Source organism: Hermetia illucens, chromosome 5, assembly GCF_905115235.1.
Source record: "Hermetia illucens chromosome 5, iHerIll2.2.curated.20191125, whole genome shotgun sequence".
NCBI lineage: Eukaryota > Metazoa > Arthropoda > Insecta > Diptera > Stratiomyidae > Hermetia > Hermetia illucens.
The window spans coordinates 94,410,696-94,430,285 of record NC_051853.1 but is presented as its reverse complement, the minus strand read 5'-3'; the positions used below and the strand labels follow the sequence as shown (position 1 = coordinate 94,430,285).

Here is a 19,590-nt window from a genome sequence, read left to right as displayed (position 1 = left end):
GAAGAAGATGATATTGAAAAGGACGTTGATCTTGATACTTTGCCGTTGCTTAATGAATTCCATGCTCCATAAAGTGGTGAAATAATGGATTAGGCTGATATTCAAAAGTGGCTCCTTACAGACGAAAATTATTTGGTAATATCGGCCAGGAAGAATCACAATTCGCCCCTATTGATTTAGGATAGGCCCACAAGATTTTCATCCCGGGACCGGGATTTTCTTCCTACAAGCCTAGATGATTCGAAGAAAAGAAAGAATGACAGATCTTTTACCTTGAAAAAAAAAGCAAATTTTTATTAGTGAATTCACTCGTAGTATTTTAAAGCGCAAACCCCGGCAGTTATAAAGCAAGTGTTAGCTAAACAAGGAATGCTCAAACCGAAAGCAGGAAATGTGGTGACGACCATCTCTGATCAGTAGCTTGCAGAAGAAATGACATGAAATAAAAGGAAGGGGAAAGTGATTCAGCATAACCCCAATAGATACCAGTAAAGTCATCGCACATCTCGCTTAGTTGGATATCAAGAAGACATAACCCAGGAGGAGCAAATCAAGTGTCTAGGTGGTACGGAATATCATTGCGTATTTGCACATGTTGCCTCGTGCTCGCAGTCATGTGTTCTTAACCACGTGCGCCACCGCGCACTAATGCACATCACATATACAGCACTAATCTTAGAGAAAATGTGCGAAATTTTTATCACACAAGTGACCGAAGAAGATCTAACATGTGTAATGATTTTCTTTCATGTTAGAAATTCAAGCAGTGCATCGGGGGCGAATCTTTTTTCTTTATTTTTTCTCATTGTTGGATATGTAGCGAGCTTATAGTGTCATTGTTTTGTGCAGTGTGGTACGTAGTGCTGATGTTTGTCACTTAAATTAAAGCTAATGAGTCGCATCACTCGCATGAATGGACTGACTGACATATTTGAGCCACCTCATTCATGAGTTATCTCTAAATCCTACACAATTCTGCAAGTATAACAGAATATAACGCCATAATTTTGAGGAACGCTTCCATCAAATCGATAATGGCAATAGGATTGCCGTCGAGAATGAGCCTCTTGATGTCGTGCCCAAGGTTATGAATGTTTCATGGTTTGCAAACTGTCAGCAGCTTCGTTGAATTGAACATGCCATGGACGAGTGCAGTATGAACGTCTCGTCAGCGCCTAATATCCAATTGAAAAAGCGAAGGACATCTTCAATAGCCCACGTAAGCTCCGATGGTTTGGTGAAGTGTTTTTGTATAAAACGTGCATACAGATTTCCTTTCTGTTGACGAAAGGTCAAGAGAGATCCATACGTTGGTGACGCATCGAGGAACTTAAAGAGTAAACTAACTTGTATTCGGCATTGAACCTGCGGCAATTGCATTTAACAAAATAATCTGTCATATAAAAAATTGATTACGCTATTTAAAAAGCCAAGGGAACGTAGGCAAATTATTTCAAGTCAAATCCGCGTCGACATGCTAGATATTGGTTCGAAAAGGAAGATGACAGTAAGTGCCATGGGTATAGAGGGTTTGGTACACTTTATGGGACACATGATCCCTTGTCATTAAGGGCGTTGGAGAAAAATAGAATCAAGTCAAAGGTACGATCCATAAAACGGTTTATCCAACCGTCAAGTTTAGTAAAGTCTGCAAGAAGAATTACAATATCTAACTTCTTCGATCGCAACGAGGAAGGCTTTTTGATTGACTGCGATGCCAATGCGAGATTCACTCTTCAAGGCAGTTAAGAAAGAAATGACAGAGGTGTATCTCTTTTTGAATTTATTATTAAGACAAACCTATCGGAGTGTAGCATAATGCATCAACGTTCTACTTACCCAGGTCGGCAAATTGCAATGGGTGGGAGCATGTCCTTGATATCTATTAATTGATAATATGACTTGGGTGGAAAACTGTCTGATTAAAGATCCTTTTCGGATCATAGAGGGATACCTTTCAGTCTAAATTTCGTTGTTGAAGTTTCCTACTCTTCCAGAGGTCTCAGGAGGATCGTCTGGAATAAGTTGTGTTAACTTACGAAAACAAAACTCTGCAGTGCTCTCAATAGTAACATTGGCACGAATCACTGGAGTCAAAGGTTGGGGCCAGGGAGAAGGCATTCGAAATCGTTTTATAGTCTCGCGTCCTGCAAAATGCAGAGAAAAACGTTGCTACCTTGGTTGAACGAAGATATGTCCAATCTGCGGTTTTCAACATCTGTTACAGCCACAAACACAGGCAGCAATATAAGCACTGCCTAAAGAGGTATAGTTTGGCCATTAGGACTGCAAGGCGGCGATTCCGGCTTGACTAATGTTAGAACATCGAAACTATCAGCGACTTTTCCAAACTCAGTAAGATTATAATCAAAAAATATAGGAGCCCCATATTTTCCTAAAAAGTCGGAAGGCTCCTGGCTGAAAATTCCCCATCAGAACCAGAAAGTGCTAGACTGGACGCACTTCCTTGTCCACGGGGAGTATTGTGAGCCAGAACCCTGCTTGGAGGTTACGTAGCGAGATTATCGAATCGGCAATCACCAAGTACAAAATCATAACAGCCTATAAATGTTCGAGTCTAAATGACACACTGCCAATCATGCTCCAGAAACAGCAGAAAAGGGTTGTGCCTTGCCTTGTAGAATTTTACTAAAGTTGTATTTGGATCAAATATATACCGAAATTGCTTAGACGTCACCATGTCGCCCTTTTCCTAATTTTAGCACATCTGCCTCAAAGGCAAGTGCGTAAGGAAAAATGACCCTGGGGGCTGTCAGATGGGGACCCCCCATAAACCCATCCAAAACGGAGCTGATGCTATTTACCACCAGCAGAAGGGAAACGGATTTTCACCTCCCGCGCGTAAATGGCTCTTTCCTCCAATGTAAAGTATCTGGGGGGGGGGGGGGGGTGAACACAGAACTCAGGCTTAAGAAAGTTTGTATAGTCTTTTACTTCTGCAAGAGGATCTTCGAATGCAAATGGCCTCTTTGGCCAAGGATTGTTTTTTAGATGTACTAAGCCGTGGTTTTCTCATGCATGATTTGAGACGGGTCTCTAATGTGATCTATACGAGTCGGTCCCGGTTGTGAACGTGACAAAAGCTAAAAAAGATCTCCACTGTGAAATTTCGTGTAACAAAATACTATGTTTAAGTGAAATCCAGATGATGGAAACGATTTCAGACAGCAGAAGGGCGAAGTCAGGAGGAGTCATTGGTGATCGAGTTTGCATTGCATTTCAACTGGCATTTGAATGAGCATGAGAAAGCTTGGCAATAGTCTTTGCTATTAACAATCTTTGTAGTACCTTTTTGCCAAACCTCACAAAATTATTACACTCCAGATAAATATTCTTCTTCCAGCGGTAACAGAACGTTTTTACGTGGGGATTTATAGAAGGCAATACATATCATATGATGACAGATTTAATGACTACCTGAAGCTAGTTGAATTAAGTAAAGTAATTTCCAAAATCTTTCAAGCTATGAAATTGAAATGCAGTTTGAGGGATTGACATATAGTTTTTCCGTCTAGATTCTCAGGTATGAAGAATGAGATTCACCCAAATCTGAAGGCAATCTGATTGATCTATTAACAGGGACAGTTTTGATTTAATTAATTAGACCTAAGGCAAAGCAGCCATTTACAGGGAATCATGAAAAGAAAATTTCTTCAAGATGCATTTATTGTCGATATTGTTATAGATCCGTGTGTGTCTGGATACCTGCGTGATTAGAGAACAAGGCTGTCATACGGAAGGTCGTGGTTCGAATCTCACTGGTGGCAGTGAGATTTGTATCGTGATTTGACGTCGGATACCAGTAGACCCAGCTGTCAATGAGTATCTGAGTCAAATCAGGGTAATAATCTCGGGCGAGCGCAATGCTGACCACATTGCCTCCTACAGTGTAGTGTTACGGTCTTGAGTGAAGTAATCTAACACACTTCAAGGCCCTGATCCCTTATGGATTGTTGCGCCAACGATTATTATTATTATTATTGTTACAGATCCTGTTGATCGTGGGTTGCCTATATTAAACGTATGCGTTGATAATAGCAAAGTAGCGGAATTGTGTTTGCTCCCGTATCACCGAAGTAGATATTAGGCTTCGAAATTTGTATCATCTGGAATCAAAATATCGAACATATTCGATATTTTGCTCAGGTGTTGTCAAATGAATTGATAAGAAGGCTGAAGTGGCAGTGAAGAGGCCATATTTTAAGAAAGGACGACAGCTCCATTGCAGCCTATGTGGTGCAACGGAATCTACAATCCCAGTGTGGCTGAAGAGTGGGTCGCCTTAGAAACACGTGATGCAGAAAAATAGTGGAGATGTGCAAACTTCACGGAAAGACTTTTTGACGCGCTATGTCCTATGGATGCGGATGCGGACATATAAATCATATTAGCGAATGCGGGTGACAGTAAGCATATATAGATTAGAAAAAAAATCCATTAAATCGCTTGTTGTCCAACAATAACTCGAACAAAAGAGCTAGAAATGGTTGAATGCTTTGTGATCATCTTATTGTTGTTTGGGTTATATTAAACTAAACAGCCCTTTCACTTAATTTTAACGACAGGAAATCATTATAGTAAATTATATAAATTATAGTGAATTTATAAAAGAGGTTGAAGATGTTACTCGTGTGGTGGCTAGTAAGGACAAAAATTCCAATGCTTTTCCTTATAAAGTTTAAAATTGGTTACACTTTTCGATGGCGCTTACTTCGGATATGAATATGTACGCGATTTCAAGGTAATATTTTACTAAAATAGATTGAATTTCCCGGAGTGTTTTAGGCAATTTTACAAAAAATGTTTCTGTTGTGTCCCGATTTTTGATTGCACTGTAATTATGAAATTCATTACCCCAATGAAAATTAGATGAATCCTTGTAACGTTGTAATTTAAATTCTTTGTATTATAGATATCCTAATTGACTTAAAAAGCAATTCTTTCTAATTTATTACAAAAGAGCAAAAAATGATATATTTAGAATTTTTCGTTAGTTTCGTCATTAATAATTTACACAATAAATTTTTCTCTTTATTATTCTATCATGGTGGTCGTGCGATTTTACCAAAAAATGCACAATCATGTAGTTTCTTACTCGTCGCTATCATCGTTATGATGTCTTTTTAAAAGATATAGTACAATATTTTCTGTTTCTCAAGCTTTCTGCCCACCTCCTTTCCATTGAGCGTTCCATCCTTTGAGCGTTCGTCCTTGTAACTTCCGGTTCTTCCAACTCCATCTGCCTCGCCTTTCGAAAGGTCTCCGTTCCCAGTTTTATTGTGTTCTTATTTCATTAGATTTGAATTTATTGAATTTGTTTTATTATGGTAATAAATTTATTTTTCAGTTTGGACTAGATACGAAAGGATATAAGCGATATATTCCTTTGTAATAAATTTTTTTGTTGTGGTCGTGATTGTAAAGCACTACCATTATTACTACTTTCTAATGAAAATTCCTTCATCGGCATCACTTCGGGCAGTAAATGTCTTATATGGCTGGGGGATCGACGCACTTTGAATTGATGCCTGAAATAGTAAAATTTATATTTTCGAAAAGTTATCTTAACTTTAAGATAAATTAGGTTTCAAGCTGTATTATTACAAAGATGGAAATAATAAAGTGAAATGAATGTGCGAGGAAAAGCGATGTTGCGATATGGCAATAAGCTCGAATTTGTATATTTACAAAATGGGATCTATACATATTTTCGTATTTGCAAGTGGGATATTGTACGATAAGGATTATCCGATATGAGTAATTTGATTCTAAATTTCCTTTAAGCAGAATCAGTTTGTCGTGCCGAAATTATTTAAGCGAGATTAAGGTATGTGCAGGAGTAAAACTCGGTCGTACGCTCGTTACCTATGTACTAAGTTCTAAGATAATTCTATGAATTGTGGATTTCCTTATCGTCTTATTGAACAACTGAACTTACCAAATTAAGAACCAAACTTAAAGTACACCCAGAAACTGATACTGGAAAAATTTCTGCGTTAGTAAAACTGAATTTAACACGTAAACTAGTTTAAGTAATTTTTATTTAGCGGAAGATATTGTTGAACATTGTTTGCGTCGTTATCTCTGGCGTTTGCAATCTCTGCAGAATGACTTTCTGTAAATTTTGAAATCATGGGAAGGTTGTATTTTTCCGAGGAGTTGGTAAAATGAATTTAAGATCCCGAGGAAGAGCTGCGGTAGAGTAGATGATGCGGTGACAAAAGAAATTTCACAATTGCAATGGCCAATAATTGCGCTGTTACATATAAATATAAAATAAAGTGGTTACCGGTGCTGGCAAGCGTTTCGATAGTTCTGTGATAACATTAGACTCCTCATTATCCCTAGTTATATAAAATCTGGTAAAGCTTCATATCTCGTGGATGAGGTGGGAAACGTCCTGTAACATCCTGATGTGGACTGCACCTCCAAACAGCATGCTAAGTCCCTACGTTTGGCAGCCTCCCCATGGAATGGTTTTTTACAATTCGTGAACTTTCTGCAGAATAGCTGCTTTTGCGCAAATCTTAGGAATATGAAATCTTTTTTAAGGACTGGAAAAAGGGATGATCCTTGGGATCCTTATGCTCCCTGCTGTCCCAAAGAAAATAACTGAAATAACCCTGCAATGTATCAAAGAACACCTCGAAAATCTGATCATCATGGAGCAGGCTGGTTTTCAATATGGATCTTTCTGCACCAACCAGATTAATATCCTTCAGGTAATTATGAAATAGTGTCAACAGGGAGTTTATCTGACGTGTTTTTCGGGGAGAGGCATCTCTTAGAAGCTAATGGTCCATTATATCACGTGCTGAATCGAGGACAAATCTTAGAGGAACTTGAAGTCCAAAAAGGAAAGGGAAATGAGTTTGCCAGGATGTCATTCTTTCATCCATACTTCTTCATCCATCTTGGGGGACGTGAAGCAATTCAATGTACCATTTAGTTTTGTCTTTAATATTTCAACAAGGAGGATGACATCTGATTGCTCTCTTATCGAATTATGGATCTTGCACGAAGGGCTTTACAAAACCAAGAGTCTCAATTTGACGAGCCATCGAAGATAGCCCTCTTCTATTTGCTTCTGCAAAAGTCCTGGGTGAGTTTAAGAAATCGGTAATGATGCTGCTTAGGGGTGCATTGTATTATAACGTACCCAGTTCAATTTTTACTTTGCCTTGTTTTTGGCGCAACAGTGCAATTTGAAGCGTCTTAGAGCAGTTTATTCTTAAAACGTAATATAGTTGTCATTGAAGCTTTCAACCTACGAATTCTTTCAGTCAAGATCGATTCACAGGAAATTTGGGGTGGGAGTAGAGGGTGACCCAAAAAAAAATGTTATATAGCGCCAATGTGCGTTAATTATCGCCAAATTGAATTGTAAGTTTTTTCAAAATACCGCGGTATTCTCTGATACTCATTTTTCCAGACCAATTCCGTCGGAAGAATTATTGGAATAGTACAAATGGTAACCATAGTTTCCGTTCAATGAAAAAGAACTTTCACTTGCCCACAAAATTCAACTGGCTTACTTCTGCGCGCTAAGAAACCGCAATAAAACTATTTTTTTGAAGATATACGACAGCTAGGCCGATATAGTGTTTTTCTGCATCGAATAGTTTCCTTTGAATTACGGTCTTGCTTATTTTATTAATTCTGTACACTTTAATTTTATTTAGAATATTTGTTCCCGCCTATACCGTTTTATCACCGTCTTATTTTAGCATTTTCGGTTAGAGTTATTATCCTCCTTTGACCCCTTCTTCCTGCATTTTGGCCCCTCAACTTGTTGCCTGGGTTCGGGCGCTCGACCTCGCCTAGATTCGGTGTGAAGGGATAAAGTTTTTCAGCGTCTATTTGACACCGAATGAAACGATACCGGACTTTCGACGCAGGCTTGATTCTCTGGAGGACACTATCGTTATTAAGGAGGGGCGACTTCAATGCAGACACACTTAATAGGGACATGCCTCATCCAGAATCTAGAGAAAAACGGAACCTAGCAATATGGCTCACAGTTTTGAATACCGGATCCCCGCCAGTATTAGGGCGCCCAGGAGACAATGTAAATTTCCCGGCGGAATCACTGGCGTCGGCAGTGGACGTTTGGAATATTTTGGAATAATTCTCGGCAAGCAAGTAATACATCGCGTTCGAAGTGGCTGACACTATCTCTTGACGTGATGATGAAGGTGAATACCGGCAGATTTGTCGAAGCCCTTGAAACAGGTAAAGCTACACTAAAGAGCAGGGAGTAATGGCGTTGCAACCGACACTATCCTGAATTCAGTGATGAACCTGATAAGCACAACCTAAGGAACTTCCATGCCCCGGAGGAAATCTCGCCGTAACAGGCTTTCTATCTATTGATGGACGGCTTTAACCTGCGACGTTTGACATAACGTTTAAACGACCGAAAATCATGCATAACAATGACAGAGAGCAGATCAGCTAAAACGAGACTCTGCAGCGGGATAAACAAAAAGAAAGCTCGCGCTTGACGAATTGGATGGGGTTTCCTTGCAACTGGATTATAATCTTTCCATCGGGAAAACCCTGTTCTTTTAATGCCGCACAAATGGAAGACGTTGCATGGACACTATAGCCTTCATATTCCGTACGCTTTGATGTAGATCCGTATAGGCATAATCTCAAGGTCAATTTGGAGATCATAATCAGGGCTCCGCCTTAACTAGCACTTCACACAAACTCCAGCATTTATCCCCCCTTTCTAATATCTTTGCTGCAATTAAGAGTTTGGATGTCCGAGTTGTATAGTGCAACTTGATACTTGAGCCCACAAGGAGTTCTGCTCGCGATATAGACACAACTACAACTACAAAAAATGCCCACAAGGGGGCGAAAAGCAAATAACTGGATCTGGAACGCATGCTCAGGATTTCTTTTGTGACAGAGAATTTCCGGTTTCCATGATACTAGCCCTCTGCGAGTACCGCGGCTTGGCTGGAATCAGCCCGGTGCGGAGAACCGCAATGAAACCTTTCCAACTACCGCTCTGGATATAACACAAGACATAAGACAACACTAACATAAAGCACAAGGAGCTGCTGGCTGTCCACTCTGACCATTCGTTCGTTATACTGCAGATGAAACCGCGTGAGGAAACTCCCTTCGTCATCGGCAGGCGGGATTCGCGTATGTAGTACGGCATCGAAGTATACCACTGCTAGAATCACACTGGATAAAATCAAATATACCGTTCATTATACCACCATCACCATGAAAGAGTTGGACGAGGCAGTCTATGGAAAATTACGTAAGATATGTAGGCACATTAGAAAATTCACTTCACGTGCTGAGATTATTTGAGAGATCGTTTCCATTGGACGGCCAGAGGACGACGGAGGTCCAACGTAGGGCCGGCTCTCGGAAATAGCTTCTACTACAGTCTGCTAAGACTCGACATGCCAGAATAGTCGGGCCTGGTCAGTTACGCAGGTGATATTCCGGGACTTTTTTCCGCGCCACTGTTGAAGGGGTTCAAAATACGCTTGAAAAACTGAAGTAGACACTGCGGCTGGAAATATTGGGGTCCTTTCTCTAGCAGGAGATGTCTTCTTATGAATACAACGCAGTTTGTTCTGCCCTATGGCGTGGAGGTATGGGCTGATGCTCTTCGTAAGCGCTTACGATACACCTCGTAAGCGCCTTGCGCAAGTGCAATGGAGTAATGTGGATAGTGTCTACCTACCACACTGTTTCAGAACCCATTATGATGCCGATTGCGGGAACGATTTTCATTGCCCTCGTTTGTGAGGAACTAAAAGCATTTGAAATCGCAAGGGTGAAGTCTCAAGGGAGGTTGTTGCTTGTGAAGAATAACGACATACACTCCATACATAGGTAGATAATAGATGGTTGATAGAAACAAAGCCCAACAAGTAACTAGTCGCCATTGATTACTCTATTCTACTTTATTCTTCTTCATCACTGCCGTGGATGCAACTGCTATATAAAGATCGGATATTGTGGCTTCTAATCGATTGTAGAGAAAGGTGCTGTGACAGAAGTCAGAGCCTCTTCGGAATAAGAACATGGGTGCTGCTGTACCGCGAGATAACACTTCGAGAAATAGGAAGTTAGAAGCGGAACTTTCGGTAGAAGATCAAGTTAAGGTGTTAACTGCAACGAAATTCACATCGTATACAACGAGATCACATCAACAAAGTAGTTCTCTCCCACCGGAACGCATACACGAAGCGGGAAGGAACGTATGCCCAAGTGCCAATTCTTTTCTGACCGCTGTGACGAGAGTTTCTTCTAAGATAGTAATATATCAGAGAGACAATTCACAGCAATGTACGAGTGTGGGGAAAAAAAGCTGGTGCTTTCGCGAAAGGCTCTTACATTTGGAGTGCATTCATGAGACCCCCTTGAAATAACTTCAGAAGTCGATTCAAGCAATTAGTTCTGGCGTCCAGTCTAAGGATGTTGAACACCAGGTCACCCGAAAGATGTTGGAAGGAGAAGGTTCAAGACTTGAATGGCTTGCTATAAGTTCGTAGAATCAAATTTAGATAGGGCGTTAGATCTGTATAGATCCTCGCAAACCTTTGAACCATTTCGCTTAACCGAAAACAGAAGAATGCTTTGCGTAAAAACACGAAACCCTTTTTGATTGGGGAGAAAATTCGAAAGTGAGGAGGCAGTCGTTGAGTCCTGAGAAAAATATGATTATTCCAGTGGGACCCACGAAGCTAAGCTACTTTATCTTTCTATTATAAAAGTTATAGTTTTAGTTAATTGTAGTACTGAATCACAAAAAGGCGTTAGGATCTTTTGCGATGAAAGATTCACAAGATCTATAGCCTGTGTTCTGATATCGAATTTGTTAAGAGTATCCAGGCCGTACTGTAGTGTGCCGTTACGGTCCAGAATGAAGTGCTCTAACACACTTCAAGGCCCTGATCCAATATAGATTGTTGCGCCAACGATTATTATTATTATCCAGGCCGAAGCAAGAGCTAGGGAATCTGGAAACGTATGCGGAATCAAGTAGCATTGAACTCTTGATAGCTCGTTGTGCGACTGCTCTCGTGGATTTTATATTTTGCACCGTTATATGTCAGTCTGGAATTCCTCTCCCGCTTAAAGTAAGCTTTCTCAGAATAAATGGTAAACAGAAGAAGAGGGGATTTCAATGTTTGGTATTTTTGTCACTATAATCTCCGCATTGTTGTCATGATTAGTACACGAAGATGGAACGGAAAAAATTGTGTGATTTGATAATAAATCACAGGAAAAGAAATAATCTGAAGCTTTACATACGTTATACGTTCCGGAGTTCACTTCACATTCTAAAAAGATAATACTCAAATTAAAAAGATAATACTCCGATTCACATAAATCAGGAAATTATTCTTCAACGAATCGATATTTTGCCATAGCCTGTTTGCTCGCAGGGCAGAAATCTAATGGAGAACCTTCAGATGATTATCTTTCCTCATAATTAATCATTAATAATTAATTAATAAAGAGAATATGCAATATCATACCGTTGGTGAAATTTGGAAAGCGCGGAATTATATCAAACACTAACTATGCAAAACCTTGTCGATAGTGTCAGAAACGGCATTTTCGAATTTGTTAGTTACTCTTAAAAGGTCAGTTTGTTAGTAAATACACATCTAATAGAGCTAACTTTGGATTTTTCATCAATTTATTGTTCTGGAAAGTGGCTCTACAGTTATGAAAGGTAGAATTTTCGATATTTATCCTTTCATCCGGTGAGGAGAGGTTATTTTCATATCCAAAAAGGGTAGGGTTCAAACCCCAATCCCGCAGGAGTAAAGGAGGGTAAGAAGGGAAAAGCAGGAGCCCTCTTAAATTCCGATTAAAAATCGTGGCGGCCACCTCTTCAAAAAAGAACGGTGCTACAAATAGGAGGTATTTTGATACTGTGATGGTAAAGTGTGATTTGCCAGCCCAACTCCGGAGAGGATAAATTACCATGAAAACAAAGAGATGATTGAAGGGGACAGTTGAGTAGCGAGCGTTTGGAGATAATAATATTATGGTGAACGGTGTTAAAGGCTTTGGAGAAATCAGTATAAATAGTATGCATCTCCTCTCGTGAATTAAAGCAATTAGCAGCGAAGTTAGTAAAGATCAGAAGGTTTGAAGCGGTATATCTATGTTTCATGAAACAAGGAGGTGACCGAAGTCATAGAAGAAGGAGATATTGGGTGGGCTTACGAGAATAGCGAGTTTGGGATCAAAATTGTTTCAAATTACGTGGGCAAGGGCGGCTTCGACATTCAACAAGTATCTTTTATACGTTCTTTAATCATTGTCTTCACAGGGGAGCACATAGGGCTGAAGTGAAAAAGGTCGGCGCCATTCTTAGAAGCCCGAAACTTTTCCGCAATGCACGTTTCAGGCGGACTTAATTAAGGATCTGGTGAACCAAAATTTACGCGCAGTTTTGGAGTTTGAAAGAGGGAGCTCCGCTTTAATATCAAGTGGAGGTGGTGAGTGTCAATTTATGAAACGCACCATCGTTTGTTCCTTATAGTTTTTCGAAATATTTCTTCATGCACACAAGTATTATTTTATTAACTCAGAGATCAGAGATCAGAGATCTCTGCATTTTTGATTTCAAAATAGGAACCTTTCTTCAGGATACCAACAATTATTTTAGCCTTTCATTCTTTAGGAAGCTTGTATTTAATAATAGGCGTGTCTAGAAAACTTTTGGAAGCGGTAGAAGTTACATGAAATCAATTTTCGAGGTGAACGTTAAGTATTATGTTAGCTCTTTTCCAATGTTTAACAGACAATATTATTTTTCCATAAGTGTAGGTTTTGATTACCATGATGAGATCTGCTCAGCGATGTGCTTCCATTCCGAATCATGATGAAAATCTTTAGAATGGATGAATAATCCCTCAAATTGCCAATATCAATACAACAACGAATATACTCAAGTCCAATCATTAAAAACAGTCAACAATATGTATGTGTACTTCTCAAACTACAAACAAATCTACCGTGATGAAAAATAGAAAGTCAAAAACAGAAAACATTTATTTCACTGTTAAGCCATACTAAAAACAGATGTCTGACTATCTAAACATAGTGTTAAAACACATTTTACCTAATTGTAGGTCCGCTTAATATATTCCAGTACGAAGATGGTACATAGATCATACATGGCTCCACTCTTGCATTTGAAATAAACTTCAAATTTGTTTTTTGTTTGAATATGAGGGGGAACAATAATTGAAATAAATCGAATGATATTAGTAAAATATATTCAAAGAGGAGCGAATAGAGTGTTGTGACGAATAAAAGTTTAGTCATTGCCCGAAACAGTTGGAAATCCCAAAGGTCATTAGCTAAGAAAATGTAAGGAAATCCAGAACGAGTTGTAGCAGACATGCAAACATTGTTAGACGGTGGAAATTCAAAAAGGCGCTTTGCGAATTTCGAAAGCTTACAAAGAGAACTGGAAAATCTAATTCACACTGTTTAATAAAAGGAAGCACATAAAGTAAAATTTGCCAATGTGGTAGTTTAAATTGAAGAAACACTTTTCGTAAAATCAAGATTAGCGCAAATGAGAAGGTTCAGAGTGAACCTAGTATTTTTCTAGTTCAGTTCACGATCATAGCCAACCAGTTCTAAACAATTTCGAAAGATTCTATTTCTATTTTATTACATACTGAAATTTTTATTAAATCGTTCATGCTTAGTTTATTATACATGCAAGGACTTTGATTAAATGGCAAATCAAACTTTATATGTTTTCAGAAAACAGATTCTGGTACTGTTGCTGGATGGATTGCAAGTTCTTCTGGTCAGAAGAAAATATTCTCAGGACCAGTTGCTTCCCCGCTGATTCACAGTTTTTTCTAATAGAAAACTGATTATAACTTACTTACCACAGACATAGAATAAGTTAAGAAAGAGTGGGTGTGGTATATACTTAACACGTTCGGTTCCCACATGTTAACAAATGGCCCCAAAATAGTAACATTCAGGATGACGACAGCGACTTTTAAAGGGCAGGAACTGAAAATTGTCTTTTCTACTGAAGTTTCGATAGCTAAAATGATAGTTTATGTGAATAGAACTTATTCCGAAGAAGCAAAATATATTTTTTTTTTGGGATTTGGAAGCATATCTGCTCACGAATGGAGAATAACAAAAAATACAACTCCCAATGGCTCTCAAAACAGAAATCTTTGGAGAAGGAATTGGAAACCTGAAGAAGGTCAAATGGATTGAACCCTGGAAACATTGGATCATAAAAAAGTTCAGTTTTTTTTAAATGACTAATTGAACTACATTCAATCTAATTTCGTAATTTTTAGATGGTAAATGGCAAACAACTCGAGAAATAAATAAGAGACCGAAATTACCATTCCGCAATGATTTCAGAACGGTATACTGCATTACGAGAGAAATTGCATATGGTCGCAAATCTTTCGATAGTACTGTGAAGGACGTCAACGGTCGAATGAAACTGAACTGAACTAAAAAGGTGGAAAGAACACGTGACCACGGTCCTTAACCGTATGACATCCGGTAAAGTTCTGCCTCTTGTGAATGAAATCGCTAATGACCTTAATATGCGGCCATCAATGGATTAAACGGCTTGAAATAAGCTATACGGAAATCTTGCGAATACGAGACCTTTCCAGAGAGTTTAAGAACAGAGAGTTTGATACTATTTTAAACGATGAGCTTGGTAGGCACACAACTCTAACACCCATATGCGATGTAATGGGAAGTGGCAGTGGATTGGTCAGAGTGGGACCCACTTTTTGATGACGGCTGAAGACTGGAAGGTCGCCCCAAGAATGCTTGGCGCACAACAGCACAGAGGGACTCCCGGGCATCTCAGGAACTCCAGGGGGGTGTGGAACAGCTTCTAGTGAACCGCAAATGGTAGCGCGTAGGTTAACGACGTAACGGTAACGACATCGCTGAAACTACTGTGAACCAAGCCAGGTTTTTCAGCTGTGCGCCTACTCATGAAAAAACAATGTGGGCAGCATTGCTCTCTCCACCTGGCGTTTCTTGAATGTTAAAAAGGACACCACCTAGTATCAGAGAAACTTAAACGCTGGTTTTTTGAAGGTAAATTTCGAAATGTAGCAGGCATATCGAAACGACTCCGTGTCTCTATTGTAGTTCATTAAGGAGTAACCCTCTCACCACTTTTCTTTATTTTTGTCATGGACGCTTTAATTGGAAGATTCAACGTTTCCAGGCGTATGATGTTTTCCAGGTGGCACACAATAAAGTTGACATCGAGCAACTTGTCTAAAAATGAAATATCGATTTACTCAACTCCGCTTGCGATGGAATCTGAATCAGGTAGAGCTTTTGAGGAACGAATCAATGGAGTAGAGCCCTATTATGGTCGGCGAGCGATTTAAGTATCTTGAATCAATCTATCACAATGTCGTTCGTCGCCTCTCAGACAGAAATGGAAGATATACTTTGTATAAGGCATACGAGGCCATATGAGTATCTTAAAGGGCATATATAGTAAAAGTTCTATTGATCGATACATAAGGTGCGCAAATAATGATCACATTGTAAGGGATTGGAAAGAGGGTATATTCACTGGGATGGAGGTATTATCTGTAGCGGGAAAATGAGATTGATTTGCTTTCACAGAGTATAAGCTAGTATAAGGAGCGAAAGAGCGATTCGACATGTGGAAGGGCGTTCAAACCTCACATTGGCCAAGCTCGAGCACATGCTGGGCAACCTGATCTTGAATGCAATAGGATGGAGACCAATATTCATTACTGTTGACTTTAGTGTTTGGACCACAGATACCCGAAAAAGATTCGATTCGTCATATATTTAACATTCGTTAGACATGTGTTAGCTCGCGCTGTGACTTGGAATGTCAGTAAACACCCCAACAATAGAGATGATCAGGCAATCTTCTCTGGTCTGCAAATCACACGACGACAACGAGGAATAAGACAGGTTAGCCTCCAAAAGCCATGGAAAAACAAACACTTATGAATTTCAACTGGACCACAATAGTATGTCAGGTGCACCCCTGCAGGCGCCATTTGTAGGCAAGTCTGCATAGTTCAAAGAAATTCAGAAATTGAAAGTAGTATTTATACCTTCGTTAGTTATGGGTTGGGCTGAAACACGCCTTTCAAGTGTTGAGCAGATATTGAACTCATCTCAGCATCACTTCTCGCCCAACTACCATTCGACGAGATTTTTTTCTGTTCTCTAAAGACTTCGAGTTTGGTGATCCAAATTTTGCCCTTCAGGCCTATCGTTTCTTTCTTAAAAGTTCGTTGGTTCTTCTGTGGGTCTTCGGTACAGCATGTAGCACAGGTGATGATAACACGTCAATGAAGAAATATTCGATGTTTGATTTGGAGGGCACATTTGCTTGTAATTGCGAAAAGATGTAATCCCGCTATTTAAGCTTGTAAACTTGTTTTATCTCAGCTTGATAGACTCCACAGAAATTGTTCAGCTATTTAAGGATTTTACTAAAACCGTACCATGTGTCATGGCTTCATGTGAAGTTGCTTCTTTCTGCAGAAATAAAGCCAGCGCGAATGAAAGATGATATTACCTGCATTAGCAGATATAGTTCACTTCCAGCAAAGTGCGAGCAACTTCAGTGCAAATGAACCAATAGGACACCAAACAAACGAGAAACTGAAATACTTTTCTTTGGAATGACCAAATGAAGGAAGATTGCGAAAAATGCCTATAACGTAGGTTTTTTTTCAATAAAACCCTGGGCAATTGGCAAATTTACGGGAATGCGGACCAAGAAGCACAGACGGCGATGGTTACTACCCGAGCGATTAATTACAAAGATCTTTATAATAAATTGGACACTTGGGCCGGTGCGAGAAATCTGCATCGACTGGTCAAGATGGCAAATATACTTCTTGTAAATTTCGACCGAAGAATTCGCTTATCTAACACTTACATGCGCACTGCTGACTGCTGACTTTTGCACTGCTATACAAGTTAATCAAATGAAATTGTGGAAAGCAACAGGACCTGACGATATTGCAAATTGAATTGGACCGCTTCCTTCTAGTGTTCTTTTCCGAAAACAGATTGTTAACGGCGTCTTGTGGTCATGGAGGTGGCGATGTTACATGGGATCACTGGCGTAACACGTCATGAATGAAGACATCTGCTGTCAACATAGGATTTCGCCCATCGTTGAAAAATTGCGAGAGGGATGTGTTTGATGGTATGGACATGTAATTGGAGCTAATGAGAACTCACACGAATTTGATGGGAAACGCCGAAAAGGACGACTGAAACAAGAATGGTTTGATACACCTGATGGAAATTCAAGAGTCTCTAGACTCCAGCTAGATCAGACCTATGAGGGAGGAAAATGGCGCTTCTGAACGGGACAAAGGCTAAAGAAGAAGGGTACAAATGATGAATTGGTTATGAAAACTGACTGAATCCTGCAAAGGAATTTCTAAGAGAAAAAAGGCAGAACTTTCACCAGAGATGAGAAGAAAGTACAATTCAAAGGAGTAAGCTTACATACTAGTATGTAGGCTTATTTGACTTAGTAAAAAGATTTGATGTCATTGATTTGTACATAATTAAAGAAGCATCAAAAGAATATATCCATGTTCTTAATAATGAAAACTTAATTTCTAATTACACGCCTCTTATGAAAGGAGCTAAGTTCCTTCTGTAATGAATAACGCAGACCTCTCCGTAAAGTTTTCAAAAGTATTATTTAGGTTTTAGACACATAGACGTCTACTAGGCTAACCAACCCACTCCGAAAAGTTGCCCATTATCCAATACAGTGCGTAAAACTGAATGAGCTGTGGAAAAAATCACAATAAATGATTTTCCCAATAAAACTCCCATTCTAGGGAGAAGATAGTTAGGAAAGAGCTTACTTAAGTTACTACAGTTCCCCGACAATAGAAAATGGCAGAAGTTACAATGGTCCCTAAAAAATATAATAGAAAATAGATAGGTGGCTCAGCCATTTTCATTGATATTGTTCAAGCATTCGGGGATTATAAAGTATATAAATAAATATGTATATATCTGTGTGGCTGTTTAAATTGAAATAAGGAAGGAACCACTGTTTAGAGTTCAACATTTTTTCTTTTGCATATTAATGATATATGTATGTACGTTTCAGTGACAAGACGAAAATAGCGACATTTTCGAATGACAGATACTGCAAATCTGTGGAGGCGACTGAAAGCAGTTAAGGCCGGTCGTTTAAATTCAGAGCTTCAAGAAATCTTTTGTGGCATATGTCCAATCCTGATGTTATCATAAATATGCCATATGGAGCGTTTTTGTAAAATACACTGTCCATTGTCCAGGTATATGGAACCTGAAACATTGCCGTGTCTTGTTTTTCGAGCGCTTAGCGGTGCTTCTTCCTTTCAAATCCTTTTTCAGATATAAATCTTTTCTTATAAGGATTTAGCTTCCCATTGTAGGCAAATTAGGAGCAACTTCCTAAATGAAAAAGGTGAGTTTTATGGTTCTATTGTAGATTAAATCATATTTTTCTCCAATTATGATTTACTCTGCCATTTATATTTAAACGCGATTTTCCAAAAGTTGTCTTATATTAGCCTTGTTGTATCATTTTAACTAGAGCTATTTTAATATTTTCCATAGTTCAGTAGAGTATGTTTTGTTGAGAACAATTTCCAAATTTTTATTTCGTTGCCTTCCAACAGTTCCTATTAACAATTTTCAAAAATGCATTGTTTAAAGACGAAGCATGTTCCAAAAAATAAAAAAAAACGTATTTTAGATTATCCTGGACACAATTGATTCTCTAAAATAGGCTTACATAATCTGCTCGATAGTAGACGCTCCAGTTCGCTGAATGATTTACCCTCATCAAATACAAACAAAAGCTTGTGAGGAACAGTCAATTCCATAGAAAACCAATCAATTCGTTGGAGTTGACCATAGGGTCCTTTCTTTACAAATGTTAAGTCCAAATATGGAAAGATAGTTTTTGGATAAGGAAAATCTCAGTTGTAGCTTAGCAGAAGGTGGCTTCAGTGGGTAAAAATTCCCATAACTCTCAGGGTACGTTAACCCTCGGGTTAGTGTTTTCAACGTTTCTACCTCTTAAAAATAAAAAAGTAATACAATTTTGATCTTGGTAAATCGTAATATTGCAACTCAAAGTTTCGCCTTAACGAGGAGTAAATTGAATTTTGTTTTACATACATATATGGTTCACATATGTGATGCTGTTTTAAATTTGAAAGTGCGTTGTTTAGTTTAGTATGGCGGAAGGGGTTGAGAGTTGAACGGGAAGAACCGATAACGGTGACGTTTAAGCGTGGTTGACGTGACATGCATCAGTTAAGGATTCTCAGCAATCATATGATATATCGTCAAAGTAGCAAATGTCGTTTTAATGACACACAAAGTTGCCATGGTTTGCGGATAACATTAATTTCATAGTTAGGATAACCAGCGGTAATACCCTTCATTAATTCCATATACTTTCTTGCCAAAAAAGCAGATGCACCTACAAACTAGGGTATGCACTTTCAGATTACAGATTGCAGT

The 19,590-nt window shown here is 39.0% G+C and overlaps 1 protein-coding gene across 4 annotated transcripts in view; it reads right to left on the bottom strand.

Moving 5' to 3' along the window:
* Window positions 1-3,898: 3,898 nt before the first annotated feature.
* The window catches only part of LOC119658301 (two pore potassium channel protein sup-9), a 65,131-nt gene continuing 49,439 nt past the window's right edge, over window positions 3,899-19,590 (bottom strand). For 2 of the 4 annotated variants that reach the window (XM_038065601.1, XM_038065604.1), the window contains one exon: window positions 3,899-5,549. In XM_038065601.1, the coding sequence (XP_037921529.1) occupies window positions 5,375-5,549 (175 nt within the window). In that variant the 3' untranslated portion in view covers window positions 3,899-5,374. Of the gene's footprint in view, window positions 5,550-13,141; window positions 13,225-19,590 lie in introns of all 4 variants that reach the window. The other 2 variants (XM_038065603.1, XM_038065602.1) reach the window with 2 other exon arrangements.